This window comes from Tauraco erythrolophus, chromosome 9 (genome assembly GCF_009769465.1).
Source record: "Tauraco erythrolophus isolate bTauEry1 chromosome 9, bTauEry1.pri, whole genome shotgun sequence".
In the NCBI taxonomy this organism is placed as follows: domain Eukaryota; kingdom Metazoa; phylum Chordata; class Aves; order Musophagiformes; family Musophagidae; genus Tauraco; species Tauraco erythrolophus.
The window spans coordinates 37,687,992-37,702,583 of NC_141473.1; the positions used below are offsets into that span (position 1 = coordinate 37,687,992).

The 14,592-nt window shown below is 54.2% G+C and overlaps 1 protein-coding gene across 1 annotated transcript in view; it reads right to left on the reverse strand.

Moving 5' to 3' along the window:
• CDH23 (cadherin related 23) overlaps positions 1 to 14,592 on the reverse strand; it is a 194,239-nt gene that overhangs the window by 64,595 nt on the left and 115,052 nt on the right. Inside the window, exons 14-15 of the mRNA XM_086616195.1 lie at positions 1,376 to 1,440; positions 573 to 810 (exon numbers count right to left, since the gene is read on the reverse strand). Coding sequence (XP_086472321.1) covers positions 573 to 810; positions 1,376 to 1,440 — 303 coding nt within the window. The remainder of the gene's footprint in view (positions 1 to 572; positions 811 to 1,375; positions 1,441 to 14,592) is intronic.

Sequence of the window (14,592 nt, forward strand, 5' to 3'; positions counted from 1 at the left end):
CGAGGGGACAGGAGGTGCTGGCTGGGCCCAAGGGCAGTGCAAAATCGATGGAGGGGGAGCCCCGAGGGGGTTTGTAAACCAGTTTCTCTTCCCATCCCACCTCCCAGGAAGGACTCGCCGGGTCCCCCTCTCCCTGAAACACTCCTGCAGCCTGGGCCCACGGAGGGAAAGTCATGCTTTTGCAGCACAGCAAAGTTTAGTCTTGTGCTTAAGGAGCAAACAACCTTCCCTACCTGCCTCCCCTCCACAGCTCCATCAACATCCCCTTACAGCTCCATCAACAACAACCACAGCACCGTCCCATCCATGCTGACTTTAGTGAGCAGAGCAAGGTGATACGGAGGCAGCACCTCTGCCCCAGGAGAAGCCTCAGGTCCTGGGGATGCCGTATAGGCACAGGACTTAGAGGAGAGGAGGAGGAGGAGGGAAGCAGCCCATGGATGCAGCACCACAATCAGTTGCCCTTTGCAGTAAAGCACAAAGGATTTTTCAGGAGGGACGCAGGAGGGACCTAACCCGCTCCCATCTCCCCACCACGCATCCTGAGCGGAGGAGCTGCTCTGGTCCCTCACCCGAAGCCGGACCACCTGGGCGACAGAGGGCTCATTCTCCCGCAGGGCCCCCAGATATGCCTCCTTCTGGAAGGTGGGGACGTTGTCGTTGACGTCGAGGACATTGATCCGGACGCGCCCTGTCGTCTCCTCCCCGCCGCCGTCCCGGGCGATGACGGTCAGGGTGTAGCGCTGTGTGGACTCGAAGTCCAGCCGAGCTGTCAGGAGGATTACACCTGTATCCTTGTCCAGAGAGAAGCTGAGGGGACAGGAAAGGAGGGGCAAAGCCCCAGTGACCACACGCTGGAGGTGGAGAGACGGTGTGGCAGCAGTCTGACAGCTGGCACCGCGGTGGGTGAAGTTCACGGCTTTCTTCTGAGGGATATTAGGTCCCAGAGAATCTTCACGAGCTCAGCACAGCTGATGGGGTCGAAACCCTCAGTGCTGCTCTACGGGCAGAGAAAGTGGGCTCAGAGGGCCCCAAATCCCTTCTGCTGGGCAGCCCACATTCCTCCCCCAAAACTGCCCACTGTGACTGGGTCTACGTGATGCTCCAGGGCCAACAATGCGCTGGCAAATGCATTGATTGGCCCCAAGCACTGCTGGTGCCTGTATGTCCCGATTCAGCAAAGCAATTAGATGTGCGGAGCATCAGGCATGTGCTGAAGGCATCTGACCCCTCTGGGAGACTCGTAGTGGGGTCTGCATAGGGAACCTCGCAGGCAGGACATCACGATGCCCTTCATCGCCACGTGACTTCTCAGGGAGGTTTAGGCAAGGATTTTGAAGAACCAAAGCCATGCCGGTGGTTCAGTCACACTTACCGGTCGGGGTCATCACTGAAAAAATAACTGACTTTCCCATATGTGCCCACGTCGTTGTCAGTTGCCTGAAAAAAAACAAAAGTTTATTAATAAACGAAGGTGTTTATGGGGAACATTGCACTACTACACATGCTGGTGAATCCATTACATCCTCTTTACCTGCTTCTACCCAGGTGCCAGCGGGTGCACCTGGGAAGCGCACGTGAAATCAAGGTCTCCACGGACAATTTCAGGCCACCTGTCCCAGCCCTGTGAAGCCCAAGAGCCGGGACCCTGCGTCCGCAGCTCTCACCGTTCCCTGCACGTTCAGAGCTGGCAGCATGCCTGGGGCTGTGCTAGAGGAATAAAAACCTATCCCGCTTCCAAACTCACCCCTACAAGCTAAAACAAAGACTGGGAAAAGCAAAGAAAGGCGTTTAGACCTCGTTTTCCACCAGCAGGCTCCCACTGGACAGCCCTTCCGGGACTGCTGCGACCCCACCGACAGCCTGATGCCTCTCGGTACGCCGCGGCGTGGGCGCGTGGTGCCAGCTCTCGGCCGAGCCGCTGCCAGTGGTGGGACTCGACAGATGCACGCTGCCAGCGGCGGCTGCTGAAGCTGGAGCAGGCTGGTCGTGGCTGAGCAACCAGCACCTTCTGGGGAAGGTGTGCGAAACTCAGCGCGTCAGCTCTGGATGACGCGAGGCAAGATTTATGTCTGGTTTAAAGTCTTTTCTCTAATGAATATATAAAATATGCATGAGTGGCGGCAGGAAAAAGGAGTGGAAAATTTTATTTTTAGGTGAGGAAAGCGGAATATGAGCCCCAAAATATGCTTTTTCTCCCCCAGTATATTTTCTAAATGGAGTCCTGTCTGGATTACTTAGACACCAACAGGTTTGGGAAAAAGCAGGGTCAAAGACACATTTTATGTCCAGATACCAAGAAAAGGCTGTATTTTAGGACTGGCACGGAACACAACCCGTTCCTGAAACCTTCCTGATTTATCGATGGCCTTGATTACCCTTGACAGAAGAGTAGGAGCTTGAGCACATCAAACAGCTTTACCCCCGTGTGCCGCTTACCTGCCACTCCATGGGATGGCAGAGGGGCAAAGGCATGAAAACTACCCTGAACTCATTTCCCCCCACCCCAAACCCTTTCCCAGCTCGGGGGGTAAATTCCTGCTGCTTGATGCCAGGTTGGCTGGTGGAGCCAACCTTTCAGATCTACTGATTTTCCTCTCCGCTGCTAAGACACAAATTACTTTTCATGCGCATTGCAATTGCGTTCAGCAAAATGGAACAAACCTGCCAAAATCGGCCCGGAGAGATGCCCGTCAAGTGAGCAGCACCTGCTCCTGGAGAGCCAAGCCTTCCTTAAGGTGCATCTTACTCCTCAGAGGACATCTATGAAGATGCCCCATCCCAGCTAGAGCCTAGCTGCTTTTCGGAATGGAAACACTCGAGGAGGAGGGAGGTTAATCTGCCATCCACCCACCCCAGCTTCCCTCAGCAAATTAATAATGGCGTTAATCCCCCGTCCTAACACCTGCCACCAGCCCAGGTGGTTGCGAATCGCAGTGGCAAACCCCCAAAGCACAGCCAGGGCTGGCCAAAGAGAGTCCTGGGTCCTCTCTCCCCAAAATCCTCGAGCACTTTGAGCATCCTCAGCATCGCCTGGTACGAGCCGGCTCTTGACACTCCAGCCAGGATTTTTCTCAGCTGTCACCCTGTGCCTCCAACCTTTGGGAACCCTGAGGTCCCATTAATTCCCACGCGGCTGGTGTGAGAGCAGAGCCCAGAAAGGCATTTTCCATGCACCTGGATGGGCTGGTGATGAGATAATGATTTACAGGGGGTCTGACAGTGCCACAGCGCACAGGCAAAACTAATTCCTTTCATTTGGCCCCATCCGATTGCACTTGTAAGTGCTTATTGCGGTGACAGACAACGCCGGGCAAGTGTAATTTTCTTCTGCCAGGGAAAAAAAAAAAAAAATGTATATATATATATAGGGAAGGAAGAAGGTTAAAAGAAGGTTAGCTGCTTGGCGTGGAGGTGGGGGAGCCCGGGGAGCCGAGCCAGGAGGGTGGGCTGGACCCTGAGCTGGCCAAAACTGCCAGTGAGGCAAAGCCACTGGCTCCGGAGGTGCCAGTAAGCCTGGGCAGCCTAACTCTGCTCTGTATGCCACCTCACCAGCCGGGTTAATTAATTACCCTGATTTACATCGTGGAGGTGGAAGGTGATGCCCGCTTGGTGGCTTTCCTGGCGACCGAACATCACGGGCACAACGCAGGGCAACGTAGTGGGTCACTTGAGCGTGACGGGGAATACGGAAAAAGTGCAGCCACGCACGCTCAGCCTATTTAATTTTGGATCTATGCTCGTTTCTGCGTTACCAAACTTTTCCTCTCTGAGAGTAAAAAAGATACCCAGATGCTCCAACCCCTGGGGAGGCGACACGCACCCACTTTGCAAAGCGATCCCGAGGGCTCCCAGGGAGCAGAATACCCCAAATCCCACCAAGCTGACAGCCTGGGGGGGCCTTTCACAATTGCTGGGTGCCAGCTGTTTTCCCGCAGCTCGCCTTCCCTCCTTGCTGACAGGTCCCCCCCGGCACGCACGCATCCATCCCTGCAGCTGAGGGAGGAAAGGCATCTGGCTGGCAGCTTCCTGGGGTTCCACCTGGAGAAGCAATCAAATGGCTTTTCCGGCTGCTCCTCTCCTGCCCGGAATATTAAAGTGGGATTTGCCCACTGGAGCCTGCAAAAGGGCAGGATGAAAACGCGAGTCCACATCTGTACTTTTATGAGCTGTCACCAGCGCAGCCGTTTTTTTTTCTTAAAAAACCCCCCACATCTGCGCAGCTAAACTCTGGGAGAGCGGCAGGAAGGGGAAGGCTGGGTAACCCAAAGGATTGATTTACGGAGCTGCACACCGGCATGCAAATCACAGGCGCACAAAAAATACTCTCCGTCCATCTCCATCCCCTAAGTGCAAATATTCTGGACATCTCCCTGTTGTCCCACCAAGGGCCATCACGTCCACCCTTCCCCAAAGCGAGGAGTTGGCGAGCGGAGTGGTTCTGCTCTCGTGGGCAAATCTGCAGGAAAGGGCATGTCGTCCAATTTGTTCAGGGAAACAATAGCAAATGTTTGACATGCCATCAGGATTGATGGAGCAGAAATTTACATGGGAGAATTCAGTTTTAAACAGCTCCGCGGAGCTGCGCCGGTAATGGTTTCGACATTCATCATCCGCCGAGCTCCACTCAACGACTCCTTAAACTGCCCGAGATTAACTCTACTCACAGCAGCTTCAGGGAGCGCGGCAGGAGGGATGGGGAAGGGCTTCAAAAGCCAAAAAGAGCCTTTTGGGCTCTGGCTGAGCCCCTCGGACCACAGTTCTTTCCTCAAAAGCTGCCAGACAGGGTAGAGCAGCTGGAAGTTGGTGCCTGCCGGCCGCACGCAGGCATGCAAGGGGTGTGCAAAGTGTGTTGGAAGAACAACGCGTTGCTGTCTGGATGAGACGGGCTGCCACATCCCACCCGCCTGGAGACGGCTCCGTCGGCAGCAAGGGAGCCAAATCCTTCCCATCTTCCGGGGTTGCCGGAACGGGTCCCAGCTTGGTTCACCCTCTTTGTTTTCCCTCCTCTCCCTTGTATGCAGAAACCAGGAACCAAAAATTGACGGGGAGCAAATTGCTTTGTCCAGTAGCTCTCTGCTTAACAGAGTTGTAGCAGGAAAGCAATTACCCAACGTCAAAAAGCTGTCAGGGCACCGGAGTGACCGGCTGCGAGTCTCATCCCACTGCTGCCAGCCTGCTGCCCCAGCCCTGCCAGGCGGGAGCGGGAGGCCAAGGCATCGCCGCTCCAGCGAGACGCCTGGGGCTTGGGTCACGGGAGAAAACAAATGGAAGGGGGATTCCCATCTGTTTCCTCCTTTTTTTCTGTTTTTTTGAGGATAACGAGGCAGATGGGGTTGCTCCTTGGAGCTGACTAGGCAGCCACGGGCAGCCCATGGTACAAGCAAGCCAAGGTGGGGAGCCATGCCCTGTCATCACATCGATTTCTTGAGCCACCTAAACCTGCGCGTGTCAAACAGCAAGAATCCCTTCTTAAATGCAACCTACTGCAACCTTCCGGTCCTGGGGGAATAACGGCTGACCTCTGGCATCCACCCGGACCGGAATTTGAGTTATGATTTGGGGGAGAGAAACATGAAGGGCCAAGAGCTTCTGTGAGAAGCAATCACTGGGCTGCAAAACTGGATCAAGAAAACCAATGGAAAAACCTACTTAAAGTCATCACGGCCTTCCCAGACAGAAAACGGCTCTTTCAACAGCATCGCCTGCCCCGACCACGCTCTCTCCCAGGCTTTTAAAGAGTGGCTGCCTGGTGGGAGGCAGCAATCAGGCGCGAGCGGAGTCAGCTGGCATCGCTGCGCCGGAGCCCAGCGGCGTGATTAGCCGGGAAGAAGGGAGGTGGGAGCGGGGAATCGGGGAGATGCTGGGGTACCACCGCCTTCGCCTTCATCTTCCCCAGCAGCTCCAGACCACGGGGTCTGCGCTGAGCTGTGAGCTCAATCGCCATTAATGACCCCAGTGGGCTGCACTGAGCCTGGCTGGGGGGAACGGAAAATAGCCAATCAACCCCCCTGGGAATTGCAGAGCTTTTCCCCACCTCTTCTGCCAGCCACCGGGGAAAACAACAGCCTCCTTGATTGTGTTTTATAACAGGGTTCCCGGCAACATCAGCTCCTCGCCAGCGAGGTTAACACTTGCCTGGGCAGCCCAAGTTTAGCGGGGAATAATTTACTGTGGCCAAGCTGTCGCGATGGCTGGAGACCACGATTTGAAACACGATCCGACAGAAGACGACCCTCAAGTGAGAGAAGCAAGCATCTCGAGTGTGGGTTCACACCGCCCAAGGTGACACCAAGACCGTTGAGCGAGTTTTACCGGAGCTCCACGCTGGAGCTGGGCGCAAGCACTCCACTAATGAGCCGTATTGATTTCATATTCTCCTGTTGTCCACCTAAATGGCAAGCAGCACATCTTGAGAGATTAAATAACCACACAGTTGCCTGGCTTGACATCTCAATCGCTTCGCTGTTGGGCCTCTAATGAATTTTACAGCCCAGTAAAATGGAAGAAATTAAGGTCAAAGTCCGACGGAGGAAATATAAATCCCCAATGATCTCTGAAGTATGCACAAGAGCTCCTGGAAGCCAGTCACACCTCCCACCATCTCCAACTCTGTCTCAGCCAGGTGACAAGCATCATCTAGGGCACAGTGGGGAGAGGGAGGGACAAGAGCAAAGGAGGAGGAAAGAGCTGAAGCGGTCCTTGCCTGGAGATGGACACGAACATTTTGAATCCCAGCCTGGAGAAAGGAAAGCAAAGCCCAACATTTCCCCAGTCTAAATTAAGATAATTCACCCTGAAACCAGACACAGCCCGTGGCTGCTCCGAGTGTGAAGCAAACCCAGCTGGAGAATGGGCTCTTTAGTTTGTCAGCAAGGGGTAGTGAGCCCCAAGCACATCCCTGCCAGGCAGAGGCATTTCCAGAGAAAGCAATGGGGATGCTCCTTGATCAGTCCAAGGAAAATCGCGGTCCAGAAGCTGTAGGCTGAGCTCTGGGACAGCATCCTCGCTCCCCAGGACTTGGAAACTACACCCGAGCCTCAGTCAGGCAGCAAGCAGCCACTTCTCAAAGGTGCTTTACGGCATGGAGAGCCTTAGTTTCACTCCTGTGACCAGAGATACCAGAAGTGGTTTAGTTATAGGACAGAGAGGGTCAAGCAGACCCTATGGCCCAGGTCACAACCAGCTCCTGGATGGTGCGACGGATCCCAGGAGGTTGAGCTACACGTCTCGTGGCTCCCAAACGCCCAGTTTAAGTAAATTAGCCACCCTTAACACCCCAACAGCAGCTTGTCAGCAGCACGAGGAGCTGCACGAGGTCATCAGTCTGCGCAGTGACATCGCCTCTGTCACAGCACGGCTTCGGCTAACGGCACCCATCGGGTGCCGATCCCCACGGGATCTCTTTGCTCAAGAAAACAGAGCCTCGGCTGCTTTGGGAGAGACGTGGCTGCTAGGGACTGGGGGGAAGCCAGCTTGGAATTAAAATCCCAGGATTGGTGGCTCTTTGCGGGTGGGAAAGCAAAGCTGTCCTTGCTCAGAGGTGCTGAGTCTGGGGGAGGACATAGGGAGGTGAAGACGGCCATCGCCCTGAGGGGGCTGCCAAGAAGGATGCGTGAAGCCGGGGTGTTCGCACGGCAGCAAGCGTCACCTTGGGAAAAATCCTTCCATCGTCTCCCAGCCACCTCCCGAATCGCCAGCCAAGGCCAACGGCGAGGGAAAACCACCCAACCTCGTCTCCTACTGGGAACACTGGGAAGGGCGGAGGGAATCCTGCTGCCCAGCTTGTGAAATTTAGACAGGAGCAGGTCTGTCTTTGCTCCGTGTTTTTCTTTTCCATCTCACGGGCTGGATTGTGGTTTTTTTTTTTTTGGGAGGGGGCTGCGACTCGCTTTTGTTTTTCCCACCTCTGCGCTTCAGCTGTGCATTTACCCTGACAGCTCCATCAGGAGAGCGAGCGGCGGCGAAAGCTGCAATAAGTGTCTCTCTCCTGGGCGCTCGGGCTGTCAGGATTCCTATTCCACCCCATTTCGGTCTTACGGATTGATATTTAGATTAAAGAGATAAACACAGCCAAAGAGCACTGGGCCCTGACAGAAAGACGAGGACTTCAGATCCGTCAGTCATGCTGCTACCTGGTAACTCCCTCCTGCCCTTCCCTTTATTTGCAGAGCTGGATTGATAAGAATATTTAACAGGAACAAGGAATGCAACTATATATATATATAATTTTTTTAAAAAGAGAAGCAGGCAGGAAGAAGACAAGCCATTCATGTTTAACTTTCCAGGCAATTTAAATTCATCTGCTTTGATTATTTAACTATTTACTGTTTCATGTATTTGCAGTTTCCCCTCTCCTCCTGCAGATAAAGGATTCAATTTTCTTTTAAGCTGCGGGGAAATTGGAAGAGATTTCGTTCTTTTTAAGCACAGCTGGAGTTGGAGCACTCAGGGGGACTCAGAACAACAAGATCAATTAAGATGCTAACAGGGAGGGTGAGCAGTGTGGGCCAGGGGAGAGGAGAAGGGCTGGAAGGCAGGATGAAGTCCAGGCTTGGAGGACATCAGAAACGTCCAACTGGGAAACCTCTTTCTCCAGGCTCTGTGAGCTGCCGATGAGCCGTCACTTCACATTCCCACCAGTGTCCTGTGAACTCTCTCCTGCTTTCCTAAACATCTTCTCCCCAAGACTGAGCCCATCCTCTGTGACACTCAGCTCGCCCTGAGTGTTCGGCTGGTGGACCCGTGTTACCACCTCCCTGGCATTCCCCTTCTCCAGCAAGGGCTTTCGGATACGTTTTCCATTCACTTCAAGCAGAAAGGATGGAGGCTGACCTGGGAGTCCTCTTCTCCCAGTGTTGGACCACCCTGTGCTCCTCAAACCCACGGGAGCGGGAAGGCAGAGGAGGTGTAAGCGACTTCTAACACGAGTGACTCCCTGGAAAGCAGGACACAAATTCAACCCCCCTGAGAAAAATTTAGAGGGTCAGTCAACTGGAAAAGGTTGAGAAGCCCTGTGCTATCCCCATCGCGGCATAGGGGAACACTGTCCTACTGACCACCGTGAGATGATGGGCTGCACCACTCTCCAGTCCCAAGGCTGGGAGAGCACCCCAGGCACCACGGATGGGGCAGAGGATGGTTTACCTCCCACTCGATTCCCCGCAGAAGCTGAGAACATGCATATCCCTGGAAGCCTATTCATCCATCCATTAATTGGTGAGGTGTTTCTCCACCTCACTCCCCACTCCAACTGGCTACGTTCCTTACTCCATGCAACCTCCCCAAAATCTGGAGCAATGCAGGTTTTCCCTTGAGGACAGTTCACATATGAGAGAGAAAAGAAAAAAGGAGAAACAAAAGCTTTGGAGATCATCAACAATCAAAAGACAGCGGCAGCTACGCAGACATTAGGGAATGGAGGGTGCCCTTGGCCAAAGGGATGGAGTGACGCAAGGTGAGGTGAGACTTGAAGGTGACACAGGCAACCAGAGGAAACCCCCCAGGTTTGCAAACAAAGCCACATCCCACCCCTATTGGCCACATGCACTTGGAGCCGGACAAACCCAGGGGGATGAAACCCTCCTGGGCACCCAGAAGCCACCCCAGGACCGCTGCAAAGCTCCCCACCAGGACGCGAGAGCCCACGGACCACGGCATCGCCATGCCCCCGCCAACCTGCCACCCGCAGCAGACTGACAGCTGATGGAGAAAGTGATTTGCATTTTAAATAGGGGCTTATTGACGGCTGCAACTCTCCTTCCCAGGGTGGGAAAACTACATTATGACTTTCTTGTTGAGTGGCGTTTCCAGCTGGCTGGAAAGAAGGGAAAAGAAAATCAGGCCAGGATTGATTTTCCCATCCCCGATGCGAAGCCAAAGAGATCGAAGCCACGGAAGAAAACTGACAGCTGGGTGGTAAAGGAGAGAAACTTTGCCAACCAAATTAAAGGTTGCCTTAATGAGGAGAGTAATGGAAGGTTAATTAGCGCATTTACTTCATTAGGCTCTTGCTAACAAGGCTTCTCCCGAGGAAGCGCGGTGGCAGAGAGGGGGAAGCCGAGACTCCAGGTGAACGGATGTGTTGGGAATGATGATCAGGGAGGGGACAACCCACAGAGGGCAGCTCAAAGGGACTATTCAGGAATGTGAACCACGATATGTATATAAAATAGAATATATATATATAAAAATATAAAAATAAAGGAATATATAGGCTGATGCATTCTGTGAAAAAGACAGAGGGACCTTCTCTTTCCCCCTCTCCATAATTTGAAAACTATTATCTGAAACTCAGAAAACAACGGGAAAGCAGCATCTTTTAAAGCGTAAGACTGTCTTACACGTTCAGATTATCCAGCCTCAAGGGAACACGGTGCTTGTCTTACCCGCCTTGCTGCGTACCACAAGCTACAGAAAATCATTCCCACGCTGAAATCGATGCCCGACGGTTGAATCAGGCACCGTAGTTCATAGTCTGAGGTCTGCCAGAGATGCTGGACTATTCCTGTGGGTCTGGAAAAGACAACTACGGAAAGCACATCGGCAGCCTTGCGCTCCCCTGCCTCAAAACGTTGCGGAGGGTGGAGGGGAACATTTCAAAGCTCTGCAAAGTCTCTGCATGGGAGATGCTTTGTGGAGATTGAAGTTGGGCAGCAGGGTGATGCGCTCCCTGGAAACCCCTCCACGTCTCCCCCTCATCATCCCAGCCACATGCCATGGGAGCGTGGGCTGGGAGGGGTGGTCTCCCCAGCTCGCCCCTGCTTGCCAGCCAGCTGACAGTGTGTGGTGACCAATCCCAGCCTGCGCAGCCAAGCCAGACTCAGGCAAATAAAGCGGAGAGGAGGGATCAGGGAGCTGGGATTACTTTCCACACTTCCCTGGAGAACCATTTTTCTCCAGACCCTTCGAGGCAAATCAAATGCATTGTTGTGTTAAAAACAAGTTACTCTTGGTTTGTTCAGGCTTTAATGACTTTGGTTATCAGAGCTTTTCAGGAGGACTTTGCTGTGCAGATCTGTAGGATACGAGGAGCTTAAGGAGACCTCCCATCCCTTAATTCTTACCTCCCGCTGGGTCGTCTTAGGCCCCTTCCCCATTCCCCCAGGTCTAGCAAATACATCAGCAACGGAGAGCAAGGCACGTACCGACGCCACCGTGCACATCCCTGGCTTTTGGGAAGCTGGCACTGCGATGGACTCTGCTCATGGCAGCTGCTGTCAAAGCAGCAGCGTCGGAAGGCAGGTTTGGAGGGGCACTGTGCTCCCCGCTCCGCTTGTCATGGCACTCAGCCCCTGGAGCTTTGCAAGTTGGCAGGACCTGGGCATGGCACAGGCAATGAACAGGTGTGAACACACACTCACACTTTCCCTGCTCCTCCACTGCACACGAGGGGCACGGCTGGTGCCAGAGCCCCAGCGCATCACTGAAAATACAGGAGGGGATGCTGGACTGAATCCCCCTGCTCCTCTCCCTGTTGGGAGGGAGCCCACTGAAAGCTGGGCTGGGGCTTGATGACCCCAAAAGCAAGGCTGCATTTTCATAGCTGCTTCCACCCAAAAAAGTCTCCTGGCTGAAAGCTCTGTCTAGCCCTAATGCCTCTGCCCCTCCCCAGGTCACAGAAGAGCTCCCCATGGAGCTAATGAGGCATGAGCCCAGGGGACTGCTTTCAAACCCTCCACATCTGGAGAATGAAGGAGCAGAGATCTGAGCAGCTTGGTCTGCTGCCTGGCCAGCATCAGTCCTCTCCACAGCCATTGGGCATGGGACCTTGAGACTCTTCTTTCTGCTCCTGTCTCAGCTGACATGCTCCAAGAGGGCTTACCAAGCTGCGGTGCTACTCCCTGCTGCCAGCAAAGAGACAACCTGGAGCAGGACAGAGAGTAGTAGCATCATGGGGACACGTACCTCAGGGCTTCTCCTGCCTCTGGACTCTAACAGGACTAAGAGACTGGCCCCACCAGGTCTCCCCTAGCCCTGGACCTCACCCCCCGCCCTGCGCTCCATCCCAAAGCAGAGGGTGTCCTTCTGGGTCTCCCCACCTCACTCCCCGATCCTGTGCCATTGCTTTTCCCCTGTGGAGGGGATTTGCCTTGGGAACGTTCACCATTCGTGCCAGGCCTCGCATCTGCAAGGCTTGTACCAGTACTGTTAGGTACTGGTGTGGATGTCAGACCATGTCCTTTCCTCTGTCCTTCCTTCGTCTGCCTATTGACCTATTCCCCTCCGCAACAGATTTCTCCTCCCTCTGGTCTGAGATGTCTCCTGCTCCTCTTACCCCAGGAGAAAACCAGTTGGTGGGACCTGCTTTAGAAGGTGTTTGGTAGACCCACCACAGGCACTGACCATGGCTACAGCTGAACGCAGCCGTTCATCCTCCCTACCACCATCCTTCCCCAGGGCTTCCTATCGCACACAGCCTCGAGCCCTCTGCCCCATGCCGGAGCCGGCACCCTTGCTCACCCACCTCTCCAGGGCACAGCCTTCCAGCCCGCTCCCCGCTATCAGGAAAGCCAGCACTCATTGAAAGCCACTGGCTGCCCAGGCATCACCTGGCTGGGGTGTCAGAGCCCCAGTTAATTTACGGTGCAGTAGATGTTCTCCGTGCCTCTCGTTCCTGGAAGGCATGAAGTTATACTGGCTGCCTGCTTGCTCAAGAACTGTGAAATTCTTTCTCTGACCTTTTCTGTTGTGTTATTAAAAGGCTTCATGGCCAGTTGTTTCAGAAAAAAAAATAATATATTTCAATATCTGTTGGTAGCTGGGGCAGAACTTGCCCATATCTTCAGGCTGAGTGCTGGTCAGCCAGCCTCCTGCCTACACCTCCCCGCTTCCTTGCAGGAGCGTGCTGCTGTGCAGGACCCCCGACCCTCTCCAGCCTGGCTTTCTCCTGCATAGAAAGACCTGGGACAAGGGAAAAGTGAAGTTTTGGTTCTGCAAAAGCAGATCAACAGCAAGCTCTGGGCTACGGGGCTGATCGCACAGGTGAAGAGCAGGGAGGCAGGAGGGAAGGCGGCCCTCGGGGGTGCTGGGAAGGAGCTGTTCCTGTGAAGCCTGGACTCTCCAGATGTTCTCGTGCAAGCAAATGATGACCTGAATCTATATGATAAACGCGTTTCCTGGATAGAATTAAACAGACAGATGGATGGATGGACAGACAGGGCATGGAGGGAACGAAAAATAGACAAGAGCAGAGAAATAAAATCTTAGAGGGTGGACAAGGCTGTGCTGTGCCAGGGACGTAACCGAGATGTGCCCGGGAAGCTGGAGAGGTGCATACCCAAGCCCACCCGTCTCTGGACACAGGGAAAGAGGCAGGGAGCGGAAAGCAGGCAGCGGTGCCGGGTCCCCACTGGCTGCCTGCACTTGGGGTTGTTTTACAGCTGATTTATCCGTGTAGCCGGCAATGTTTCTCTGCTGTCACTGGCATTAGGAGCCGAAACGCTGCAGAGACGAATGGCCGTTTGTCACCGCAAATGAAGTCTGCTTGCTGCTTTTTTTTTTTTTTTTCCCCTTTCCGTTTTCAGCTGGCTGAGCAGAGGGCAGTGGGGAACAGGTGGCACCGAGGAATCATAGAATGGTTTGGGTTGGAAGGGACCTTCAAGACCATCTAGTTCCAACCCCCCTACCACAGGCAGGGACACCTTCCACTAGACCAGGTTGCTCAAAGCCTCAACCAACCTGGCCTTGAACACTTCCAGGGATGGGGCATCCCCAACTCCTTCGGGCAAGGAGCGCACTTGCTTGGCAGGGCAGGCTTGCTGCGCTTCCTAGCTCACAAAGGAAACCCCCTGCCCCTCACCTACACCCGCCTGGCCATGCACGGCCAGGCCAAGGTGGGAGAGCTGGGAAGCGCTTGCTGGAAGATGGGCAACCAGCCCAGGGGCTTCTGGGCTGCTAGGAGTAACTTCTCCTCCTGCCCCAGGATGTCAGGCTGGGCAGAAGATCAGCGATCTCCTGTTGCCTCAGCCCCCCACAGTTTTAGCTGCTCGCCTCCCTGCCGGGAAGGAGCTGCCGGCACCACTCTGCCCTGCCAGCTCTGCTAGGCCATCTCCAGCAACGGCTGGTGGGAAGCCACCAGTCATCCTTTGGCTCACGCACTCCCCTGTTCATCCCAGCCTCATAAACCTCCTGATTTGTCCTTGGCACCCTGGAAATCCACCGCCCCTCAAAATGCACGGCACAAAACCCGTACTTATTTGCACGAAGAGGTGTTTTGCAGCACTGAGCAAGGAGGGAGCCAACAAAAGTCCCCTTTCATGAGGACATCGTTCAGCAGCCACCAAAGAGTTGGGTGCTCCATGTGGCTGACCCAACTTTCTTTAAAACACAACCTCTAAGCCCTGTGGAGGAATATCCACAAAGAGCTCCTAGGCAAGCGGAAAAAAAAGAGAAAAGGAGGAATTTATCAGCAAGGAAAGCTGACGTTCAGCAGTGACGTCCTTGCATGGTCCCTTTGGCCCATGGGATGGTTGGAGAGGCAGGACGCAGGCAGGCAGTGCCGCGGAAGCGAGCAGGGGGCTGCATCTCAAAGGCGAGCGAGTGGCAGCAGCAGGAGGAGCTGGTACTTTACGAGGGCTGTTAAAAGTTTGG